This window comes from Carcharhinus amblyrhynchos, chromosome 11, assembly GCF_965287045.1.
Source record: "Carcharhinus amblyrhynchos chromosome 11, sCarAmb.v2.hapA, whole genome shotgun sequence".
In the NCBI taxonomy this organism is placed as follows: Eukaryota; Metazoa; Chordata; class Chondrichthyes; order Carcharhiniformes; family Carcharhinidae; genus Carcharhinus; species Carcharhinus amblyrhynchos.
In genome coordinates this window covers 54,294,065-54,318,630 of record NC_137334.1, presented here as the reverse complement: position 1 = coordinate 54,318,630, position 24,566 = coordinate 54,294,065, and the positions used below count along the sequence as shown (strand labels likewise).

General features: G+C 42.4%; 1 protein-coding gene across 1 annotated transcript in view; it reads right to left on the bottom strand.

Moving 5' to 3' along the window:
- Window positions 1-24,145, bottom strand: part of c11h7orf57 (chromosome 11 C7orf57 homolog) — a 58,008-nt gene extending 33,863 nt beyond the window's left edge. The window contains exons 1-3 of the mRNA XM_080198249.1: window positions 24,040-24,145; window positions 9,877-9,942; window positions 2,271-2,453 (exon numbers count right to left, since the gene is read on the bottom strand). Of these exons, the coding sequence (XP_080054375.1) occupies window positions 2,271-2,453; window positions 9,877-9,907 (214 nt within the window). The 5' untranslated portion in view covers window positions 9,908-9,942; window positions 24,040-24,145. The remainder of the gene's footprint in view (window positions 1-2,270; window positions 2,454-9,876; window positions 9,943-24,039) is intronic.
- Between the last annotated feature and the right edge of the window lie 421 nt (window positions 24,146-24,566).

Here is a 24,566-nt window from a genome sequence, read left to right as displayed (position 1 = left end):
CATCAACGGGGACGAAGTAGAGAAGGTTGAGAGCTTCAAGTTTTTAGGTGTCCAGATCACCGACAACCTGTCCTGGACCCCCCTATGCCTACACTATAGTTAAGAAAGCACATCAACGCCTCTACTTTCTCAGAAGACTAAGGAAATTTGGCATGTAGCTACAACTCTCATCAATGTTCACCGATGTACCATAAAAAGCATTCTTTCTGGTTGTATGACAGCTTGGCATGGCTCCTGCTCTGCCCAAGACTCCAAGGAACCACAAAAGGTTGTGAATGTAGCCCAATCCATCATGCACACCAGCCTCCCTTCCATTGACTCTGTCTACACATCCCGCTGCCTCAGCAAAGTAGCCAGCATAACTAAGGACCCAACACACCCTGGACACGCTCTCTTCCACCTTCTTCCATCGGAAAAACATACAAAAGTCTGAGGTCTTGTACCAACCAACTCAAGGACAGCTTCTTGCCTGCTGCTATCAGGCTTTTGAATGGACTTACCTTGCAGTAAGTTGATCTTTCTCTACACCCTAGCAATGATTGTAACACTACATTCTGCACTCTCTCATTTCCCTCTCTATGAATGGTATGCTTTCTCTGTATAGCTTGTAAGAAACAATATTTTTCGCTGTATGTTAATACACGTGACAATCATAAATCAAATCAAAATCAAATCCAAAGCTTGTAGCATTCCCCCCTCTCTTGCAGGGTTCCTGCCTGCTTAAGCCCCCCCAACATAGCCCTACCCACAGGCCACACACCCTGGCATTGCCCATGGCACACTTATGGTGCCCAACTGGGCATTTCCATGGTACCAGGTTAAAGTTTGTTTAAAGTTTAGTTATTTATTTATTAGGTGTCATAAGTAGGCTTACATTAACAACATTGCAATGCAGTTACTGTGAAAATCCCCTGGTTGCCATACTCTCACACCTATTCGGGTACACTGAGGGAGAATTTAGCATGGCCAATCCACCTAACCAGCACATTTTTGGACTGTGAGAGAAACCGGACCACCCAGAGGAAACTCACACAGACACGGGGAGAATATGCAGACTCCACACAGACTGTGACCCAAGACAGGAATCGAACCTGAGTCCCTGGTGCTGTGAGGCAGCAGTGCTAACCACTGTGCCACTGTGCTGCCCCAGGTGGACAATGCCAGGATGTCAGATGGACGGTGCCAGATTGGCACCACTCAATGGGCACTGTCTGGCCATGTCCCCAACCACTTAGGGGCTTCAAAAGCCTCTGATCCCCCTGGTGTGGCTGTGGTACCTAATTTCTTCTGTAATCCTTGGTTTTGTGGTCAATCATTTAGGACTGAGATGAGGTGAAATGTCTCTGTTTAAAGGGTTGTGAATCTTTGGAATATTCTACCCCTGAGCTTTTTGGATGATTGATTATTGACTATATTTAAGGTTGGGGTAGACAACTGTTTGTTCTCGCAGGGACATAGAGAATGGTGGGAGAGTGGAGTTAAGGTGAAAGATTCACCATGATTGTATGTGATGGCAGAGCAGGCTTGAGGGGATGTATTGTCAACATCTGCTTATATATTTTCTGTTGTGTTCTCTTGGATAGGTGTTGGGTTGGGGGAGGTACAGGGGAAAGTTGTTTGGATGATAATAGGGAAGTGTGGGTTTGTGTCTTATCAAGGTACGTGCAGAGGTTTTTGACAGCAAGAAATAGTGGGAGGAAATCAGGCAAATGGGAAGTGATTGCTGCCTCACAGCGCCAGGGACGTGGGTTTAATTCCTGCCTTGGATGACTGTGTGGAGTTTTCATGTTCTCTCTGTGTCTGTGTGGGTTTCCTCCAGGCACTTTGGTTTCCTCCCACAGTCCAAAGATGAACAGGTAAGTTGGATTTGCCATGCTAAATTGCCCCACAATGTCTAAAAATGCATAGGTTAGGTGAATTAGCATGAAAATTGCACAGGGTTACAGGGATGGGGTGGAGTGATGGACTTGGGGGAATGCTCTTTCAAAGTGTTTGTGCAGACTCGATTGGCTAAAGGATGTTTTTCTGCACCGTGGGGATTGTATGGTTTTATGGAAAGTGCACAGCCAGTAGTCATAAGCAATGTTATTTTAGCTGCTGGCTGTACAATCCCATCCTGTGTTCCTTTGACATACTGTGAGAATGAAGGTTCATCCTACTCTTTTCAACATCATCACTTGCAGTTTTTGGAAGCAGTAAGCCTTGTGTTATTGAGAATACCATTGAGCCATTGTGAGAGCAATGTATGTTTTTAGCTACTTTGGACTTACCTGGAACACCCCCTCGCTTTGCCAACTTCACATAGTCAGAATCGGAATCAAAAACAACATTACGTCGTCCTCGGCATCTTTCTTCTCCAGTCGTCATGTAGCCAAGACCAGGAATCAGTGAGGTTTCCCGTTGCTTATTGTTCGGAATTCCTTCTTTCAAATGCAAGGCAGCTTTAAATTGCTCTGTACAGAAAGTAAAGTGTATTTTAAAGGCTTCAAAAAATAACATTCATGCCAATAATATCTCTGTGGTACATTTTACATCTTGGTTTGTTGATTAATAATAACAAACCTTAAATCCCTTGAATATTAGATCGGATGTAACAAGCCCCCAACTTGCCTGCAGGCATTTAGGCTTGGACTTTCTGCCTTAACGGAATTCTAGTTCAATTTCGGTGGTTTGAGAGATCTGCCCACCCAAAGTTCCAGCCCTGCTTCTGGCCAGTTTGCTGGTGTTGTGGTCATTTAAATAATGGTCTGCATTAGAAAATATGTTATGGGAAAGGAAGGAAAATCATTGATGTTGTTGTGCACCACTACATATCGGAACTGCCAGCTCCTGGCAGTGTATATTTATTTTTCAGATGTTGATTTTGGTTAAGGGGCATGGTGCCCAGTTTCATAGCCCTCTCTGCCTGTTCCCAGGGGCTGTAAAATCCTGGCCCATGTCATGGAGAATGCAATGGGAAAAACATGTAGGGGAAACGCGATGCAGTCTTCCTGCTTTGCTCTTCCATATCTTGAATCTTCCACCGAAGGTTGGCATAGAATATTCTAGCCTAAATTTAGACCAGCATATTCAAAGGCTACAAGAACATGCTACCTTATGTGTCATCAATTAATCTCCCAATATGAGTTGGGGAGTAATTCTGTGCTAGTCCTGTAAAGATTAAATTACCCCAACCATGTGCCATAGGAATATGGATGCTAAGAGAGCATAGAGTTCATAGTTCCTAGGGTTGCTGAGATATTAATTGCCACCATCCCTGGAACATGTACAGTGCTTGCTTTCTGCACATTATTTCTCCTTAGTAATAAACTTTATATGATGATACAGTAGGTTCTATTGAATAGAAGCTAAACGATATACTTATTATAGTGTGTTTTGGTGAAGCCAGCTGCAAACATCCTGCACTAGATGCTTCTGTCGTGTTGAAAGCAGAATGTAGTTAGCACATATTTAGAATATTTTCACCTGTTAACTGGGTTGGCAGCAGATTAGACATTAGCCTTGTAGCTTCAAACTCAGATTTTGACAGGCTGATGAAATATAACTCCCATCTACCCCTGTTGAAAGCAAAAGCCTTGTGCAAACAAGTAGCCTTTAGCGCACTGTTGTAAGATATTATCCTTCGGTTTCAACCCACTTCCTAGTGGATAAGAATCAACTGCACAAAACTGTCTTCACTTATTTGCATTCATTTAAAAGTAGGAGGCATCCTGGACCCATAGAATAAATGGCAATAGAATATGGCACAATATTAAACCTTTGCTACTTAGAATGCAGAAGCATGTGTAATGTCGCAGGAACTGGATTAATGATCTGGAGGGTAAGAGTTTAAATCCCATCATGCTGTTGGAGAATTTACATAGATTAAAATTCTGGAACCAGTGAGTCCAAAAGGACCAGATTGTCGTGCTTTCAACACGATAGAAGCATCTTGTGCAGGATGTTTGCAGCTGGCTTCACCAAAACACACTATAATAAATATATAGTTTAGCTTCTATTCCACAGAACTTACTGTATCATCATATAAAGTTTATTTCTAAGGAGAAAAAATGTACAGAAAGCAAGCACTGTACCACCTGCTTTACTTTAGGGGAGGAGATGATGCATAATCGTGTGCAGAAAGAAGTAAGCTTGGTGCATTTTTCTCCTTTTTATCCATAGTTGATGTTGATGTCCGTGTTGGGGAGGATGGGAAAACAAAACTGGTAGAACATGTTAGGACGACTGTTGAAAATGTAGATCTCAAGTCACTAAGTCTGGGCCTGCACCCCTGGCCTAGGCTTTGGTATGCAAAACTTGCAGATGACATGGAAGTGTTGTAAACTATGAAGAGGACAGCGTAGACCTTCACTAGGATATAGACAAGTTGGTGGAATGGGCATATAGGCACATGAAGTTCAAAGCAAGGAAGTGTGATGTGATGTATTTTGGTTGGAAGAACATAAACAGACAATATAAAAGGGTACAATTCTTAGGGGGTGCAGGAGCAGAGGGACCTGGCTGTATACGTGCAAAGATCATTGAAGGTAGCAGGGCAGCTGAAGAGAGCAGTTAAAGCATAATATCCTGGGCATTATTAATAGGGGCACATGTACAAAAGTAAGGGGGCTATGCTGAACAAATACAAAATATTAGTTAGACCTCAGCTAGTATATTGTGTACAGTTTTGGGCGCCACACTACAGGAAGGATATGAATGCATTGGAGAGAGTGTAGAAGAGGTTTACAAGAATGGTTGCAAGGATGAGAAACTTCAGTTATGGGGTAGGGGATTTTCACAGTAACTTCATTGCAGTGTTAATGTAAGCCTACTTGTGGCACTAATCTAAAAAAAAGATTGGGAGGTTGGGACTGTTCTCCTGGGAGAGAAGAAAGCTAAGAGGAGATTTGATAGAGACGTTCAAAATCATAAGTGGGTTGGACAGAGTAAATGGGGAGTAACTGTTCTCATTTGTAAAAGGATTGAGAGCAGGAGGGCAGAGATTCCAAGTGATTTGCAAAAGAATTAAATGTGATGTGAGATAATAGTTTTTCACAGAGCAAGTGGTTTGAGTCTGGAATACACTGCCCGGAAATGCGATGGAGGCAGGTTCAATCAAGGCATTCAAGAGGGCATTAGATGATTAGATGCTCAAAACAATACACAGGGGTACAGGGAAAAGTCAGGGGAATGGCACAAAGTCATGAAGCTTGCTTGGAGAGCTAGTACAGACACAATGGGCCAAATGAACTCCTTCAGTGCTGTCTCAATTCTGTGATTCTTTGATGGGGTTATAATGCTGAAATAGATCTGAATACCGATTACATTACTGAGTCTCAGCATAAACAAAATGCATCTAATCACTATACGGCAGCAAGGCTGAGAAGAATTATTATGAGCAATCTAGTCAAAGAACATTGCTAAATATAGATTTTTGTTCTGAACTTATTGCAGAATCTGCAATGTTTCTAATCGATTGGACATGGGTGGATTATTTAGTACTCATAGGGATGAGAGTATGGTTTTAGAGGCTAGAAAATTCCAGTGCTCATGAAATTCTGTTCTTAATCCTACTGACTAATGAGTAAGCCTCTCCAAATGGCCAGTGAACAATGATGCATTCTCTCACATAAAATGCACTCACTGCCATTTTTACATGCCTGGGATCGGGCACCATCCTTCTGGACCAATCTAGGCACGAACAATAGAAAATACACACACTGTCACCAGACACCAAAGAATGGACACACTGTCCATTACATTAATAGAGACTACTCATCATAGATACTTCCCAGTGTCACTTCCCAGTGAACTACCTTTGTGGTTCTAACCTGCAACCTACCATGACTTCAGAATGTAACATAGGAAATTGGAGAAGATGAGTAATAGCACTCCACAGTCTCCACCGTTCATTAAGATCATTATTGATTTTTTGTTTCAACTCCACTTTCCTGCATTATCTCATACCTCTTGCTTCTTTTCAGGCTGGATTATTTACTGCCTCGCTGATGGGTTTGAAGGTAGTGAGACATGGAAAATCCAACAGGTGGCCTTCCCGCCACCTACCTGCCCACCCCTGACCTGTCAGGCAGCCTGTCCATTCTTGGGCCTCTGGAGGCCCTTAAGTAGCCAATTAGTGGCTGCTTTAGAGCCACATCCCGCTGTAGTGGGTTTTTCACCTGTGGCTGGGATAGGCCCGCACCACACAGGAAGCCCGGCAGTGTCAGTGTCATGCAAGGGGGAAGACTTCATTTGTGGGCCCCCAGATTGGAGGCACCTCTTACCCTGAAGGCCATTTCCCTTTCACCCTCAGCCCCGGTCTCTTGCACCCACTCTCCTCTCCCCCATTGTCGAGACTCCTGACCCAGGACTAACTTCTCTGTGGTGGGACTGTCTGTAGTCCCAGTAGTGGCTAGCACTCCCACTGGTGCTGTTGCAACTACAAAGCTGCTGGCCACCTGATTGGCTGCCAGCTCTCTAAGGTTGTATTTTCTCCTGGGAAAGGGATGTAAGTCTCACCTTAAACATAAAGCAATTAACACTGCTCCCACTGCTAAATCCCTGCAGGACAGCTGTCAGGATCCTGAGTGGTTTTTCCCCACGATCTTTTAGCTGTGGGTGGGAAGTGATGGTGTTGGGACTGTGGCATCCCAGAAAATCTACTAAGTGTCCAAAAGACAGTTAACACAAAGAAAATGAATGATTAAATATTGAAATACAAAAGCAGCAATTAATATTTTATAACTTGCTTTTGCACATTAAGTTTAAAATAATCCCCAGTTTTCACCTTCCCAAAAGGCAATGACAATTAGCTGGTAGATGTTCTCTGTAACTCATAGAAGAGCTATTTAATATTATCATTGTGCTAGGAGGTTCATAAATCATGGGGGACACAATCGCATCCTCATTCAACTCCCTCAGGTTTCAGTATAATTCGACATGTGATCTCCCCATTATCATCCCTGCATCTAATATCAGTTAGGTTAGCACAAATCATTGATCAAACCCAGAACTTTCTTGGTTTACATCATTCACTTTTACACAAGGTTATGGCCTGAATCTCAGTTTACACCAGGATTGCATCGACAGAAGCCTTCCAGTTCTGACTCCAGAGGAGTTTGCAATTGTTCCTCTGATCTTCTGACAATATTGCTGGACAAGATAAGTGGCCACTAATCACAGAATCAAGAATCCTTTGGCCTATTGAGTCTGCAGCGACGCATGAGAGGTCCTGATCTGCCCAGCTAATCCCACTTGCCAGCACTTGGCCCATAGCCTTGAATATTAAGTACCATGCCAAGTACTCATCCAAGTATTTTCAAAGGATGTGAGTGAGGCATCCCACCTCCACCACCCTCCCAGGCAATGCATTCCAGACTGTCACCACCCTTTTTCCTCAGATCCCCTCCGAACCTCCTAACCCTTGCTTTTAACTTGTGTCCCCTCGTAACTGACCCTTCCACTAAAGGAACAGCTGCTCCCTATCCACCCTGTCCATGTCTCTCATAATCTTGAGGATTTCAATCAAATTGCCCCTCTGTCTTCTCTGCTCCAGTGAAAACAACCCAAGCCTATCCAACCTCTCTTCATAACTTAAATGTTCCATCCCAAGCAACAATCCTGGTGAATCTCCTCTCTCCTTCCAGTGTGATCACATCCTTCCAAGATGTGGAACCTTCCAGAACTGCAGCTGGTCTCACCAAAGTTCTATACAACTCCATCATGACCTCTCTGCTTTTCTAATCTATACCCTGATTGATGAAGGCGAGTGTGCTGTATGCCTTTTTCACCACCCTTTTTACCTGTCTTTCTACCTTCAGAGATCTATGAACAAACATGCCAAGGTCCCTTTGTGCTTCAGAATTTCCCAGTGTCAGACCTTTCATAATGTCAAATGTCAAATTACTCCTTCTGAAGTGTATCACCTGACACTTTTCAGTGTTAAATTCCATCTGCCTCTTATCCACCCATCTGACCATCTTGTCTATATCTTCCTGGAACCCAAGACACTCAACCTCACTGTTAACCACCTGGCCAATCTTTGTGTCATCTGTAAATTTACTGATCCTACCCCCAACATAGTCATCAATGTCATTTATATAAATGACAAACAATAGGGAGCCCAGCACGGACCCCCGTGGGCCTCCAGTCACTAAAGCAGCTGTCTGTCTTCACCCTCTGTCACCTGGGCCACTGCTAAGCCAATTATGAATCCACCTGATCAGATCACCCTGTATCCCATGTGCATGTAATTTCCTCCCTTATGTTTTACCATTGTAGGAAGTCCATTCCATTCCAGTTCAAGCTGAGAACTTGTGGAAGGTGGATTTTTTTTTGAAGGGGGAATGATTTGCTCTGACCACAATTTGCAGTGGAATTATAAACAAGATCCTTCTAAACATATTTGTAATTTGTTGCAAAGGACAAAATAGAGGAAACCTCCAAAACAGTTGACATTTTCCACAAACTAACAATTGGTAGAAAACTCAAAACTATTTTTAAAATCATTGGCCCATAATTTCCAGCCTTTCTCACAGTCATTGGATTAAGCTGGAGTGTGCCTTTGAGCCACCCACAACCAAATCATACAGCACGGTGGCACAGTGGTTAGCACTGCTGCCTCACAGTGCCAGGGACCTGGGTTCAATTCCCGTCTTGGATGACTGTGTGGAATTTTCATATTCTCCTCATATCGGCGTGGGTTTCCTCCGGGTGTGCCAGTTTCTTCCCACAGTGCAAAGATGTGCAGCTTAGGTGGATTGGCCATGGTAAAAAAAAAATGATCTCATAGCATCCCAAGATTTGCACATTAGATGAATTAGCCATGGTAAATGTGTGGGGTGACGGAGGTATGAATGTGGCGAGGTCCTGGGAAAGATACTATGTCAGAGATTCGGTGCAGACTTGATGGGCTAAATGACCTCCTTCTGCACTGTAAGGATTCGATCACAGGGCCATTCAAATAGTTGGGGAAAGGATGTTCTGCATTAATTCAATTTCAACAGAGACATTCGCTCGATCTAAATTGATGAGTGTAATGAGTGCAGTTGGGACAGAAGCCTTCAGGGGTTGAAGAGAAATAGCACATTGCTTTCAAAATCTTTTCCAGAAGGGCATTTGAAGTCAGATGGTGATGATTGATCCTTCCTCAGTTTAATTCCCTGCGTAGTCTAGGATCTATCTCCCAGAAACACCCTCAGATTTGTCAATGCACCAAATGAGGATGGGCAGAATATGGGAACAAGCTGCAGGAGCTGGAAACCCAGCAAATCTAGGGAGTGCTGCAGGTTGGGTCCTCTCTATATTGAGTGATAGGAATATGCAAATAGAAAGACTGGATACTGAAAAATAACCATCAAAATTGAAAACAATGGTGAATAATTTAAGCAACTTATATCAATATTTCTGAGATATTAATCTTAAAAAACTCTTTTTAGGGATGGTTTTCTCAGTATAAAAAAAAGTATAAAGGCAGAACCTCCACCCAGCTCAATGTTTCTGTGTGTTTCTGCCTTTGTTGTTGAAATAGTACAGGGCTGAAAGATACTGCACGTACTGTAATCTTTTTGCTGGAACAATGTCATTTGTATTGAAAACACGATGCCATTCTTCCAACACTGCTGGAGGTTTTGTTTATTATTGAATTCCCTGTGCTAGTATTAATCCATCATCATATAATGAACATATAAATGAAGCTTAATAGGCAAAATATGATAATTAGAACATACTTTGGTAATGATGGCATTAATAATGGTTTACAAAAATATAAATTGTGTTTCTTAACATGTGTCAGGATGTGTTACAGATTTACTCACTCCAGCAGTAATTTATTTCACAACAAATTGTTTACAACATTGAAATATATACACAACCTAATAAAATTTCAAAACTTCTTACCAGATTGGTCAAAGATTTTACTGTCAGCCATTATTCTCCTTCAGTTGATGATTGGTTACCCTGGAACTGTGCAAAATAAATCTTATTTTAATATTTGCACAATACCTGTGGATTGTTTATATTTTAAACTGTAAATCGTTCAATGAATCCCTCAAGTTACATGTTCCATTAAAGTAGTTGGGAAGGCTGTGCTAGGTGGCTGAATAGTTGAAGAATTGCATTCAGTATTCAGCTGGGAAGCAAAGCTCAAACCAGTCCTAAGACTGCATTATCCTCTGCATTTCTATCTGTTTCAGTTTTCTTGCTTTTCTCTCCCTCTCACACATAGACACATAAATCATTCGCTTCTCAAAAGGTAGGTTCAGCTTTGTCAACAATTCAGTAGCTGTGTGAGTCAAATGGAAATTTAAAATGAACAAAAAAGTCTAATACAAAACACAAGTAAGAAAAAGACAAAATCCACTGCTGCGTTAAAAATGAAACTCAGGCGAAATTGAATGAAACCATAGAAAAATAAAATAGAAGGTTTGAAAAATCTTTTTGGAGGAAGGTGGGAAAGGAAATAACCATTGTAAACTAAAGGATACAGATTTGAAACCAAAAACAAACTTAATTTAAAATGAAAAATTGAAGAAAATAACCGAAGGGAAGGCGACTGAAACAAATGTTTTGTCCTCTGTATCTTTGTCTTTACCAAGGAAGATGTTACTCACACTAGGGTGAAACAGGCGGTAATTTGGACACAAGAAGAATTTACAATTGATAAGGAAGAAGTATTGTACAGGCTGTCTGTACTTAAAATTGGTAATGCTCCAGCAGCAGAAAAGATACATCCAAGAATACTGAGGGAAATGAGAGTGGAAATTATGGGGGGGTCATCATTTTTCAGGCTTCATTTGACTTGAAGTGATGTCAGAGAATGTTTAATTTCAGTGGTTGGGAAACTTCTAGGTGCAATAACTTGGACAGAATTAATAGTCATATGGGCAAATGTCTGTTTATTTAGGAAAACCAGTGTGGATTTCTGAAGGGAAAATCACGTTCAACTAACTTGCTGGTGTTTTTCGAAGAGGTAACAGAAAGGGTTGATGAGGGCATTGCTGTTCATGGGATGCATATGGACTTTCAAAAGGCATTTAATACAGTGCCACACAATAGACTTATAAGCAAAGATATAGCTCATGGAATAAAAGGTGTAGTAGTAACATGGATACAAAATTGGCTGAGCGACAGAAAACAGAATGCAGTGGTTAAAGGATATTTTTCAAGCTGGAGGAAGATTCATTGTAAAATTCCCCGAGGATCTGTGTTGAAATCCTGGCTTTTTCTGATATATATGACCTTGACCTTGGTGTACAAAATACAGTTTCAAAATTTGCAGTTGATATAAAACTCAAAGGCATTGTAAACTGTGAAGAGGATGGTGTAAAACTTTAAAAGGACAAGACAGGTTGGTGGATTGTACAGGCAGGTGACAGGTGAAGTTCAATGTGAAGAAATGTGTGGTAATTCATTTTGATAGGAAGAACATGGAGAGACAATATCAAATAAAGGTACAACTCAAAGGGGTTGCAGGAGCAGAGAGACCTGGGTGTATGTGTGCATTAGATAGTAAAGGTGACAGAACAGGTTGAGAAAGTGGTTAATAAAGCATACAGTGTTCTAGACTTTACTGATAGGGGCATAGAGCACTTGAACAAGGAGATTATGTTGAACTTGTATAAGACATTACTTTGACTGCAGCTGGAGTATAATGTCCAGTTCTGGGTGCAGCACTTTAGGAAGTGTGTGAGGGCATTGGAGAGAGTAAAGGTTCCAAAGATGAGGAATGGTTCCAAAGATGAGGAACTTCAGTTATGAAGACAGATCGGAGAAGTTAGGACTGTTTTCTTTGGAGAAACAATGGTTGAGAGATTTGATAAAGGTATTCAAAATCATGATGGTTCTGGACTAAGTAGTTAGGGAGAAATTTTCCCAATTGTGAAGGAATCAAGAACAAGAGGTCACAGATTGCAAAAGAAGCAATAGTGATATGTGAAAAAATGTTTTCACAACTGAGTGGTTAAAGTCCTTAGACAGTGTGCTGGAGGGACGTTCAATCAGGCATTCAAAAGGAATTAAGCTGTTAATTGAAGAGGGACAATGTGGAGTGTTATGGGGCAAAGGCAGGAGAATAGCACTAAGTGAAATGTTCTTTTGGACAACAAGTGTAGACACAATGAGTGAATGGCCTCCATCTGCACTGCAACAATTTTGTGTCCCTTCTCTCCTTTATTGCCTGAACCCGGAGTGTGTTCTGATGTCACAGGAACAGCAACAGGAGTTGAAGTATTAGTATGAGGACTGAGATCAAGCAGAGGCTAGAATTATGAAATGTTTGAACCTAAAGCAGCATTGCTGGTGGGGTTGGGAGAAGCATTGTGATCTATGGTGACAACAGGAAACAATGTGATTATTCAATAAGTGGAGGTGGAGTAACAGACTGCTATCGGACTGGACTAAAGACTTTCTTCAGTTTGCCTTTAATAATTCAATGGTTACATTATTGACAGGCCTAATGATCTTAAGGCACAAATTCAAATCCCATGAGGGCTGTTAGGGAATTTTGATATAATTAATCTGGAATAAAAAGATGATATTAGTGATGAAGACCATGAAACAACCAGATTCTTCTAAAAATCCACAACTTCATGGATGTCCTTTAGTGAAGGAAATCTGCCATCTTGTCTGTTCTGGTCTGATAGTGACTTCAGGCACACAGAAACATGGATGACTCTTAACTGTCCCTTGAAATGGCCAAGATTATTATATATTCTTAAAATATAAAATATTAAATATCAGTAACACTCAAGGATATAGCCCACCACCATCTACTCAAGTGGAGATGTTCAATAAATGTTGACCTTGTTGGTTATGCCCAAAGCCCATTAATGAATACATATAATGTGTTGTAAGATTGAACAATAAGAACTTAAATGGTTTTTAGACAGTGCGCTCATAAATCAACCTGGGATCATTTAAACTTGCTCCCCATATCTTTTCCCATTCTCAATGCTCAGGGCAGATTCCACTGGCAGCCTTTTATTCGTATCATCAGAAACTTAAACTGAAATGTTTAGTATTTTGTATACAGTATGCCAACGGATAAACAAGTATACATCTATGGTAACTCACTCTGTATAGTCCTATGGATTCTAGCATGCATTACATCACTTAACAAAGATATTAGCCACATCACTTTCCATAACAGATCTATTCAATGGATTTCTTCACAAATAAAGTTATGTACAAAAACATGTAAGTTATTGGATGTTTCAATACAGAACAAGGAGTCTGTAAACAGTTTACAAAATTTTAATTGAACAAATCTTTTAGGCTGGACATTTAAAGTTTGCCTGACAGAATTTGAGAGAGTGTACTTCTCAGGAAGAAAGTAAACAATCTTAGCCTGAATGAAAAGAAATACAGCGTACTTTGTACAAATGATGAAAGTACAAATGACAGAATTCACCTCTACAGTGGAACAAAATGAATGACATGCTGACATTAGGAATATGCTGACTACTCACACTCAATCCACCTGAAGAATGGGCATTGTTGTTGACAGTCAGCATAACAATATCACTCAGATTGTAAACTAGATACACAAAGGCATTTAGATTATCCTAAGCAGCCTGTATTGAACCCAGGTATACACTGGTAATTTTAATTATGAAATTATGGTTTCAATTCATAATAGATAATAGACATGTTATATTCAAATCTTGTTCAAAGCATCTTTATTTATTTCAATTGATTCATTTCAAATCAAAAACAAGCATCTTCTTCCTACAGCATGTGTCCTAATCAATTTGATACCATGTTGTTACCTTGTCCACTTGGAAGAGATTCTGTGTCAATAACCCCAAAATATCACCTATATTGAATTTGAGTGATATTGTTATGCTGACTGTCAACAACAATGGCCATTCTTCAGGTGGATTGAATGTAAATAGTCAGCACATTCCTCATGTCAGCTCTGCCATTCATTTTGTTCTATTGTAGAGGTGAATTCTGTCATTTGCACTTTCATCATTTATACAAAGTCTGCTGAATTTCTTTTTGTTCAGGATAAGATATATCTTTTCCAAAGCTGATATCTTTACAATCAAGTAAAAAAACAAGAGAAACAATGGTCAGAATTTATTTTTGAGAGCATTGTGATCGTTATTGGCAAACAATAAGCAATAATAAGTAGTGACATGGTCATGCAAATAATATCTGCCCCAAGATAATGTGGAAAGCCAAGCTAGTCTTTGTGCTTGTCAATAAACTCAGAGGTGACCAGAATTGATTTGAAACAAGATTTGCCACCTTGAGGCGCTCCCATTTATTGGCCAGCTTAGCAGATGTACACTTGGAGAGTGGGTAACATGGTGGCTGACTCACTGCACATGAATGCTGAGTATGGGCTCAAAGCATGAAAACCTTGCCAGGAGACAGAGAGCACGTGGAATTGCAGAATATATGACCCTTTACCATGCATGTAACTGCAGCCATGGTGTGGAGATGCTGGCATTGGACTGGGGTAAACACAGTAAAAAGTCTCACAACACCAGGTTAAAGTCCAACAGATTTATTCGGTAGCAAAAGCCACTAGCTTTCGGAGCGCTGCTCCTTCATCAGGTGAGTGGGAGTTCTGTTCACAAACAGGGCATATAAAGACACAAACTCAATTTACAAAATAATGGTTAGAATGCGAGTCTTTACAGGAAATCAAGTCTTAAAGGTACAATGTGAGTGGAGAGAGCGTTAAGCACAGTTAAAGAGATGTGTATTGTCTCCAGACAGGACAGTAAGTGAGATGTTGCAAGCCCAGGCAAGTTGTGGGGGTTACAGATAGTGTGACATGAACCCAAGATCCCAGTTGAGGCCGTCGTCGTATGCAGAACTTGGCTATCAGTCTCTGCTCAGCGACTCTGCATTGTCATGTGTCATGAAGGCTGCTTTGGAGAATGCTTACCTGAAGATCAGAGGCCAATGCCCGTGACCGCTGAAGTGTTCCCCAACAGGAAGAGAACAGTCTTGCCTAGTGATTGTCGAGCGGTTTTCATTCATCCATTGTTGTAGCGTCTGCATGGTCTCCCCAATGTACCATGCCTCGGGACATCTTTTCCTGCAGCATATCAGATAGACAACCTTGGCCGAGTTGCAAGAGCATGTACCATGTACCTGATGGATGGTGTTCTCATGTGAGATGATGGTATCCATGTTGATGATCCGGCATGTCTTGCAGAGGTTGCTGTGGCAGGGTTGTGTGGTATCATGGTCACTGTTCTCACGAAGGCTGGGTAGTTTGCTGTGAACAGTGGTCTGTGTGAGGTTGTGCGATTGTTCGAAGGCAAGAAGTGGGGGTGTGGGGATGGCCCCACTTCTTGCCTTCCAACAACTGCACAACCTCAAACAGACCATTGTCCGCAGTAAACTACCCAGCCTTCGTGAGAACAGTGACCATGATACCACACAACCCTGCCACAGCAACCTCTGCAAGACATGCCAGATCATTGACACAGATGCCATCATCTCACATGAGAACCCCATCTACCAGGTACACTGTACATACTGTTGCGACTTGGCCAATGTTGTCTATCTGATATGCTGTAGGAAAGGATGTCCTGAGGCATGGTACACTGGGGAGACCATGCAGACACTACAACAACGGATGAATGAAAACCGCTCGACAATCACCAGGCAAAAGCGTTCTCTTCCTGTTGGGGAACATTTCAGTGCTCACGGGCATTTGATCTTTGGGTAAGCGTTCTCCAAGGCAGCCTTCACAACACACAGTACAGAGTCGCTGAGCAGACGCTGATTGCCAAGCTCTGCACACATGAGGATGACCTTAACCGGGATCTTGGGTTCATGTCACACTATCTGTAATCCCCATGACTTGCCTGGGCTTGCAAAATCTCACTAACAGTCCTGTCTGGAGACAATACCCATCTCTTCAACCTGTGCTTAACCCTCTCTCCACTCACATTGTCTGTACCTTTAAGACTTGATTATCTGTAAAGACTCGTATTCCAACCATTATTTTATAAATTGAGTTTGTGTCTTTATGTGCCCTGTTTGTGAACCGAACTCCCACTTACCTGATGAAGAGGCAACGCTCCGTAAGCTAGTGGCTTTTGCTATCAAATAAACCTGTTGGACTTTAACCTGGTGTTGTGAGACTTCTTAGTGTATCTGCAGCTCCAGTGACTGATTTAGGATCAAGCTTGAACATGGGCAGTATGGTGGCTCAGTGGTTAGCACTGCTGCCTCACAGTGCCAGGGCCCGGGTTCAATTCCCAGCTTGTGTCACTGTCTGTGTGGAGTTTCCTCCGGGTGCTCCAGTTTCCCTCCATAGTCTGAAAGACGTGCTGGTTAGGTGTGTTGACCCGAACAGGTGACGGAGTGTGGTGATTAGAGAAATTTCAAAATAACTTCATTGCAATGTTAATGTAAGCCTTACTTGTGGCTAATAAATAAACTTTACTTTCACTTTGACTCAGAATTGTGGTCTCATTTGTCTTCCAAACACTGGTGATCTCTGAGGTCCCTACCTCTGCCTGCTGTGGACCAGACTGTGTGCTGTGCTCACCAGACTGTGACCCCGCGGCTGCTCTAGAGCTAAACCCCACCAAGGGGTATGTCACTGTCCTGCTGAAGGGTGTGGGTGAGCACTGCGACGAGTCTTCTATTCTGCTTTGTTCTCATTCACCATCTGAGGTGTCGGCTGGAGCTGAGGGCTTAGCTTGTGGATGCCCTCGGGCACTTGATAGAGGTGACAATGGTAAAAAGGGCAAGACAATGGTAATTAGTCCATGGCAGGTGATTCTCATAGTTTTGTTTTCTGAGAGATGGAGATGCCGGCATTGGACTGGGGTGGCACAGTAAGAAGTCTCACAACATCAGGTTAAAATCCAACAGCACTATTCCTTCAACAGGTGAGTCACATGAAGGAACAGCGCTACAAAAGCGCTGCAAAATTCCAAATAAACCTGTTGGACTTTAGCCTGGTGTTGTGAGACTTCTTGTTTTCTGAGGGGTGAGTTGGTGAAGGATTCTCACTCAGCATCATCGTTGGCACTGTTCACATCTTCTCCGACCAGCTCAATGGATTGATTCTCATCAGGAACAAGGACCTTGATTTTGGCCACTCCACCGCTAGCCTGAGATTTCTTCCTTTGATTGTGTGCAAGCTTGTCCTGTATAAAGACAGATGGTGAATGAGAGCAGGACACATGCCATGGCAGATGATAAGGATGTCTGCCATGTGTGGGTGGTGAGGACGCAAATTGCAGAGGATTTGAGACCAGATGGAGATGTGAAAGTGTGTGAGAGAGAATGAGTGATGATGTCCCTTTGAGCTAGCAGTGTGCAAGATGCCAGAGAATGTCTGATGGATTGGTGAGTGCGTGGGTTAAGTGATGAAATGATTGACTTACTCTTGCTGCATGGATGAAATGATTCATCCTCTTTCTTCACTTGGTGCATAACTTCGTCAGTGCAACATTCGCACTGACCCTCATTACCACCACCTTTCAAGGCAGATTGATGAGGTTGGTGGACCTTCTCCAATCATCACTGGGGTAGAGGTCATCACAAAGGGGTTTGACTGCACCCAACAGGCATTCCAAGGAAGTGGCACTGAATTTGGGTGCAACTGCCTTCTCTTTTAGGGCCATCTCTCTCATCTGTATCAGTCCTGAGCTAGAAAGATTAAGAAAGTGGTGCACGGCGCCGGTTAAATACGGCGCTTGCAGTGAGGAACCAGTGGGGTGGGCAAATCATCGGCCGCCCACTTGTTAATCCAGCATGTTCCTGTATGTGCATAATTAATGAGATGGGAAGTGGGAGAGATGGCATAAAAACTGCCATTGCGCTGCTAGGCAAAATGTTGATTTTCACACCTACCCACGCACTTAGTGCAATGAGGGGTAACTTCCAGCCAACATTTAATCATTGATAGTTCAGATTGCTGCCATGCTGCATTTTTATGAGGTTGCCGCCATCTACTGGATGAAATTTTTTAATGCAATATTACTGTCAAGAAAGAAAATCAATCCCCTGGAGACCCAACTGAACTCTTGATCATTTCTTGTTCTCTGACTGCTGTTCCAGAAAATGATAGAAAAGGTGATAGAAACAAGCTTTAAGGTCAGTGGTCCAAGCATCCACTCTACATGCACTGACTTATGGGGAGACTTCACTTTCAATATGATGGGTGCAGATATAACTGGTGCCACCACAGTTTACAGATTACTGATTAGAATGCAAATCTTTACACCTAACCTGCTGTTCAAGTCCTAAAGTGGCTGACAATGTGAGTGGAAGGAGCACTGATCACAGGTTAAAGAGATGTGTATTGTCTCTTACACATCTCTTACAATACGCATCTCTTTAACCTGTGATCAGTGCTCCTTCCACTCACATTGTCAGCCACTTTAGGACTTGAACAGCAGGTTAGGTGTAAAGATTCGCATTCTAATCAGTAATCTGTAAACTGTCTGTGCTTTATATGCTCTGTCTGAGGCCAGGACTCTCCATTCACCTGAAGAAGAGGGAAACCTCGAAAGCTTGTGAGTTTACTATCAAATAAATCGGTTGGACTTAAACCTGGTGTTGTCAGACTTTTTACTGAGAAATGCGCTCAGATCACCCAGTCTTCATGTTACTTGCCCTAGAACCTTTGTTGGTAAGATGGTCTCACAGCCATGTCCTCTGCATTGTGCCCATGGTTTCTACTTGTGGAGCATCAGTGTCCTTGTTCTCTTCAAATTCATCCTGTTCCATGCCCTCCTCCACATCTCCATGTGACAACTGATCCCCACGTTGCAACGTTAGGCTTTGTAGGGGAAAGCACACCACTGTAATGCGGTGCATTAAAGAGTGGAATCTATTTCAGTTGAAAAATCCTAATGACTGCTGCCAGAGAAGTCTGAAGCTCACAAATGTACGGTTGCTGGTGCCCTGTACTCTTGGGAACCCCCACCTCTGGTAGCCTGGCCTGCTTCATCCATGATGAACTGCATGTAATTGTGAGCTTTATTGAAAAGGGCATTGGCCATTTCCTTTACCATTTATGAGTGGACGTTTGTGATATTTTGCAGAGATTCCCAGTGGAGCTCTAACCAGGTTATGCTGGAGAAGAAAATACACCTGTCACCAGCCCTGTCCCCCAGCCAAAGCCTTCAAAATGATATCTGAAGCGAGAAGAGTTTTGGCCATTTTTTAATTGATGTCTGTGAGAGAATTGTTAATAGGAAGGAAGTCAACGTTACATTTTAAAAACATAAACATGCAAGAACAAATCAAACCCATGTCAGATTGTGTTTGATTTATTCCTGTAGCAAATTATGGCCTTGTCCCTGTTCTCACTGACCCATTCAAATTTACTTATTGGCTACTGTAGTGCTAAGGTTCTGACAACTGCCACATAATAACAATAAGGCTTCTCCAACTGCTTATGTTGTGCTGGACAGGCCAGGACTGGTTCAGATTCAGTCTCTACTATGTGCTACTTTATTCAGATGATCTCACCAGCCTAATAATGAGTGTTCCAGTTGACCTTGTATCTGTGGCCAGTTAGAGGAAAATTAAAAATTCAGCCCCAGACCTATATCTGTACATCAGCCATTGCCCCTTGCTAGAAAGAGTGAACATTGGATGTGGACAGGATTAAGCCCAGGTGTAATGACTTGCTTGACTGAATAACCTGTCAGCAATCACAGTCTGTGCTGATATAAAAAGAATAAATCACTTGCCGCAGTGGAAGCGCGAATCATTATGATTCACCACAGTGATTGGTGAAGGTGAGAGATAATCAGAATAAGCAAAAAGCAGCTACATACTTTAGTTGTGTTATGGTGCAATTAACACCAATAACTGGTGTTTTTGCCACATGCAAAGCCAGGGTTGCAGGAAACATATTACAATTAAATGTTTTATATTAGTACAACTGCTACCTTCAAAGGGATTTTGACCTTCTAGCAACATTGCTGTGTTGTTCAAGGAGGAAAAAAATGAGTGTTATTCCAATTTAATCTTATCTTCCCCATGTGCTTCTATAATGTTATACTAAAGTTTATGTACATTATTATGTCATGAGTTTGTAAAGGAATATAAAAAACCTATTTGTTAACCTGGCCAAATTCATTTGTTAGCAATTCATTCCCAGGATGTGATTGTCATTGGCAAGGCTGGTATTTATTGCTTATTCTTAGCAGAGCTGAGAGTGCGGCATTAGATGCTCTTCCTGAGCTGCAGCAGTTCCTGTGGCACTCTTTGCAATTCAAAGCAGCTGAGTGACTTCCTAGGCCAGCAGAGAGGCAGCCACACTGATGAGGGACCTAAACCACTTTGTGGCCAAACTCTTTAAGGACGATAGATTTCATTCCCTAAAGGACCTTTTATGAACAACCTATATTTGTATTAGGGGAAGGAGATTAAAACAGCAAGGCTTTAGGAGAAGGAGGTTAAAACAGTGAGACTTTGGGACAGAGATTCAGAAGTCTACCAGGAGCCAGTCAGACCCGACATTCAGAAACAGACATAGAGGTGTGACATTACAAGGAAATAGCTAAGTGATTGGCTGGTGAGTATCTTGTATTTATCTGATATAAACTGGGGAATTTCAGTCAGAGTAGCGGAACATTAATTGAAATAATAAGAATGCACACACATGCAGGATTAGAGACATTAATTAATGCCCACTTATAATTGTCTTTGAAAGGGCATTTTAAGAGTCAATCACAGTACTATGGATCTGGAGTCACATATTGGCCAGAGCAGGTTACCTTTCCGAAAGGACATGATTAGTAAATTAAAATGTCATAAAAATGGCAGAGCAGGTGATGTGCTACAAATTGCAGGAACTGGGTGGGTGTTAATGTGATCAAAGGCAAACATGGCTGCAGTAAGTGTCATAAAAGTGTTCATGGCTTGAGGAACTTCGGCTCAGAATTAATGGGCAGGAGTCAGAGCTTCAGGCACTGCACTTCATCAGGGAGGTTGAAAGATACTTGGATACTTTGTTCCAGAACCCATCACACCCCTTAGGCTAGTGTCTTTTGATTTGGTCCAGGTCAGGGTCAGAGGGTTTGACTGTGAGTGAGACAGATATAGAAATTGCAAAGATAGAAGTGGAGGAGCCTCAGGCCTTGTAATTGTCCAAAAGATTTGACATTCTTGCAGCTTGTATGGGTGAAAGTAGAGTTTTCCAGGATGGATAAATTAACTAACCATGGTCCTGTGATACAGGAACGCATTCAAGAGGGGTGAGGGAAGTAGATAGGAATCTGGTAGGAGGAGGGGACTCATAGTCAAGGAATAGATAGAGTTCTCTATAACCGAGAGTGAGAGTCCAAAATGCTGTGCTGACTGCCAGGTGCCATGATTCACACACCTGCTCTGGACAGGGCAGGAACTTACAGTGGGAGGGAGAAGATCCAGCTGTCATGATCCAGGTAGGTACCAATGACAGACAGGACTAGGAAAGAGGTTCTGCATAGGGAGCAAGAGCATAAATTGAAATGCAGAACCTCAAAGATAATAATCTCTGGATTGTTACCTGAACCATAAGCAAATTCACATGGAATAAGTAAGATTAGAGAATTAAATGTGGGGGGTCAAAGAATGGGAGAAATGGGTTTTCATTCAATGGGGCATTGGCAGCAGTACTGGGGAAAGTGGGAACAGATGGGACAGTCTTCACCTGAATCATGCTGGGACCAGTATTCTGGTGAGTCACATAACTAGAGTGCTAGAGAGGGTTTAAACTAAATGGGGAGTAAGGGATCAAATGGGGAAAATGTTATAAAGAAAAGAGGAGGACAAGGCAAGAGAGTAGGGTGGCAATACGGGTAATTATAATCAGTGCTGACAGGAAGGGGCAAAGTGCACCATCAGATAATACCAGAGCCTAGTTGGAACTACACTCATATGTAAATAATAGCCATGCCTACAAGATGAAAAGGTCTGGGATGTGAATATTCACCCAGTACATGATATTTCAAAAAGACAAGAATCCAAGAAAAAGTTGTGGGGTAACTCTGTTTATTAAAGATGACATTAGCACAATAGTGAAAGAAACCTTAAGTTCTAAAGATCAAGATATAGCATCAGAGGTAAGGAATATCAAAGGTAAGTAGTCTCTTGTCATCATAGTTTATAGCTCCCCTAATAGTAATTACACTGCAGTACAGGGTATACAAGAAGAAATATAGGACCTTGTGAGAAAGTTACAGTGATAATCATGGGTGATTTTAATCTACATTTAGATTGGACAAATCATACATGCAGTTTTTTTTTGGGGGGGTGGAGAGAGAGAGACACACAATTTAGGAGATCTTTCATAACACTCAGAAAAGATGCATTCCAGTGAGAAAAACTCAGAAGTATGCAACTTTTTGGTTAACTAAAGAAACAAAAGGTAGTATCAAATCGAGAGAAAAGGCATTGAATTCTGTGAAGATTAGTGGCAGGTCTGAAGATTAGGTGGGATATAAGAACCAACAAAGAATGACTAAAAAATGAGGGAGAAATTAGAGTGTGAGAGAAAGGAAGCTTGAAATATAAAGAGAGATAATAAGAGAAATCATAAACATTGGATGGTCTGACTGTCTTACTAGAATAGTTACCCAGAAAAAGTTACAAGAATTCAAATTTAAGTCCTGGATAACTATAGTACTGACTCTCACAAGACTCCCCTAACCACTTGAACTCTCCTGACCTTCAACCCCACTAACCACCCAACCACAACTCCGACCACCCCACTGACTATCCAGCTTCCACAGTAAGAAGTCTCTCAACACCAGGTTAAAGTCCAACAAGTTTATTTGATAGTAAACCCACTAGCTTTCAGGGTTTGCAGCTTCCATCAGCCGCTTACCAGTGATCACCCAGTAGCCACCCAATCCTCATTCCCCACAGACCCTCACATTCTCACCCCGCCCCCCCGACCAATTGATCGTCCCTCATCCACTCCTCAACCCTACCCACTTATCTTACAAACCTACCTTTTCCCTGGCTTCTGAAGGTGGACCTTTAAACTTACCTGCTTAACAGCAGCTAGTGCCATAAAGAAGGGGGGGGGGGGGGGGTTGGTGGCTTCCTTACCTGTGACTCTCCAGCCCTTAACACAAGGCCTTAGGAATGCGCTACATGAAAATTTCTCATCCAGTCTGGGTTGGAAGGTTTTGTGAGAAAACAGAGGCTGGATATTAATGTGAGAAAATAGAAGCAGAGTGGCAATCCTACTCTGATTTCCACTGCTCGGAAGCTCAGAATCAATAATATATCAGTGGTGGGGTGCATTCTCTAGGTGAGAGGTTAAACTGGAGTCCTGCCTGCTTGGGCTAGTAAGAGACCCTATGCCACTGAATCAACATTTATCTCTCAATCATTGTCACCAAAATGCAACTGATCTCATTGTTATTGGTGGGATGTTGGCTGCAAATTGGCTGCTGCGTTGGTCTACATTATAAATGAATGTATGCCAAAGGTGACTCATTGGCTTTAACTGTCCTGTGTACAGACATGAGTTTTTTGTTAATAAACAAGGTTTTTCTCTCTTTAAATTCATAATTGAGGCTCATATCTCCTTTTTATCATGATTCATTATCTCCCTTCCCTCTTCTCCTCCCCGAAGGCACTTCCTGTCTCCTTTATAGACTTGGGTAAATATCTTTGCTATTTAACGTAAGCCACCATCATCTGTGACTGTCAACAAGCTGTTCAACAATGGGAGCCTCACAGCCCAGCCTAATCCTGCGAGCACGTGTACACTCGCAGCAGAAATCATTGGGCAATTAGGCTCAGGGAGATTTCCCCCCACCCTCGCCCAATGCTTTTCCTTCCTGGTATCAATTGAAATTCAGATCCAATTTAGACATTTTTGGTCCCTTCCGCCTTCAACTGCGGAAATTCACAAGCAACGATTAACTGTGTAAGGGGGTGAGCAGAGCCACCGCCTCCAGCAACCAAACTGTAATCATTTCCCCCAATTCACTGCCCAGCTGCCCGTGGCTGGAGCCTTGCTCTTTGCAAGGGGGGGGAAGCGAGGGGCTCCAGCCGGGATAGTGAGGGGCTCCAGCCGGGGCAGCCGTGGGGTTCAGCCGGGGCTGCGAGGGGCTCCATTACCTGCAGTCGCCGGAACTGTTGGTTCTGTGCCTGGAGCTGGAGGGCAGCCGTCGTTAGAAACCACTTTCACCGAATGTTTTCAGTCCCAACTGCCGGGATGTCACCATAGCAACGCCAAGCCGTGACCTTGGCAACCAGAATGTTACAATCTGGCTTCCTCTTATGCCGGTCACATGATCCGCCCTGGCCAGTGGAAACAGCAACAATCCCACTGTAACTGGCTTCTTCCCACTCACAGAGGCAGTTCCTGAGACAGTGTTTGGTGGTAGTGCTGGTGATAGCTGAGCAAGATAAAAGTGAATTTTAGAAATGCAGACAGGAAAATTAAACTTATTGTGTTGGGGGTTGCAAGTCAGTGAGGATATGGGAGTGATAGATGAGGGTGGCATGGTTGCACAGTGGTTAGTGCTGCTGTCTCACGGCGCCAGGGGCCTGCGTTGAATTCCAGCTTTGGGTGATGGCCCGTGAGGAGTTTGCACATTTTTTTCATGTATGCATGGGTTTCCTCCGGGTGCTCCGGTTTTCAT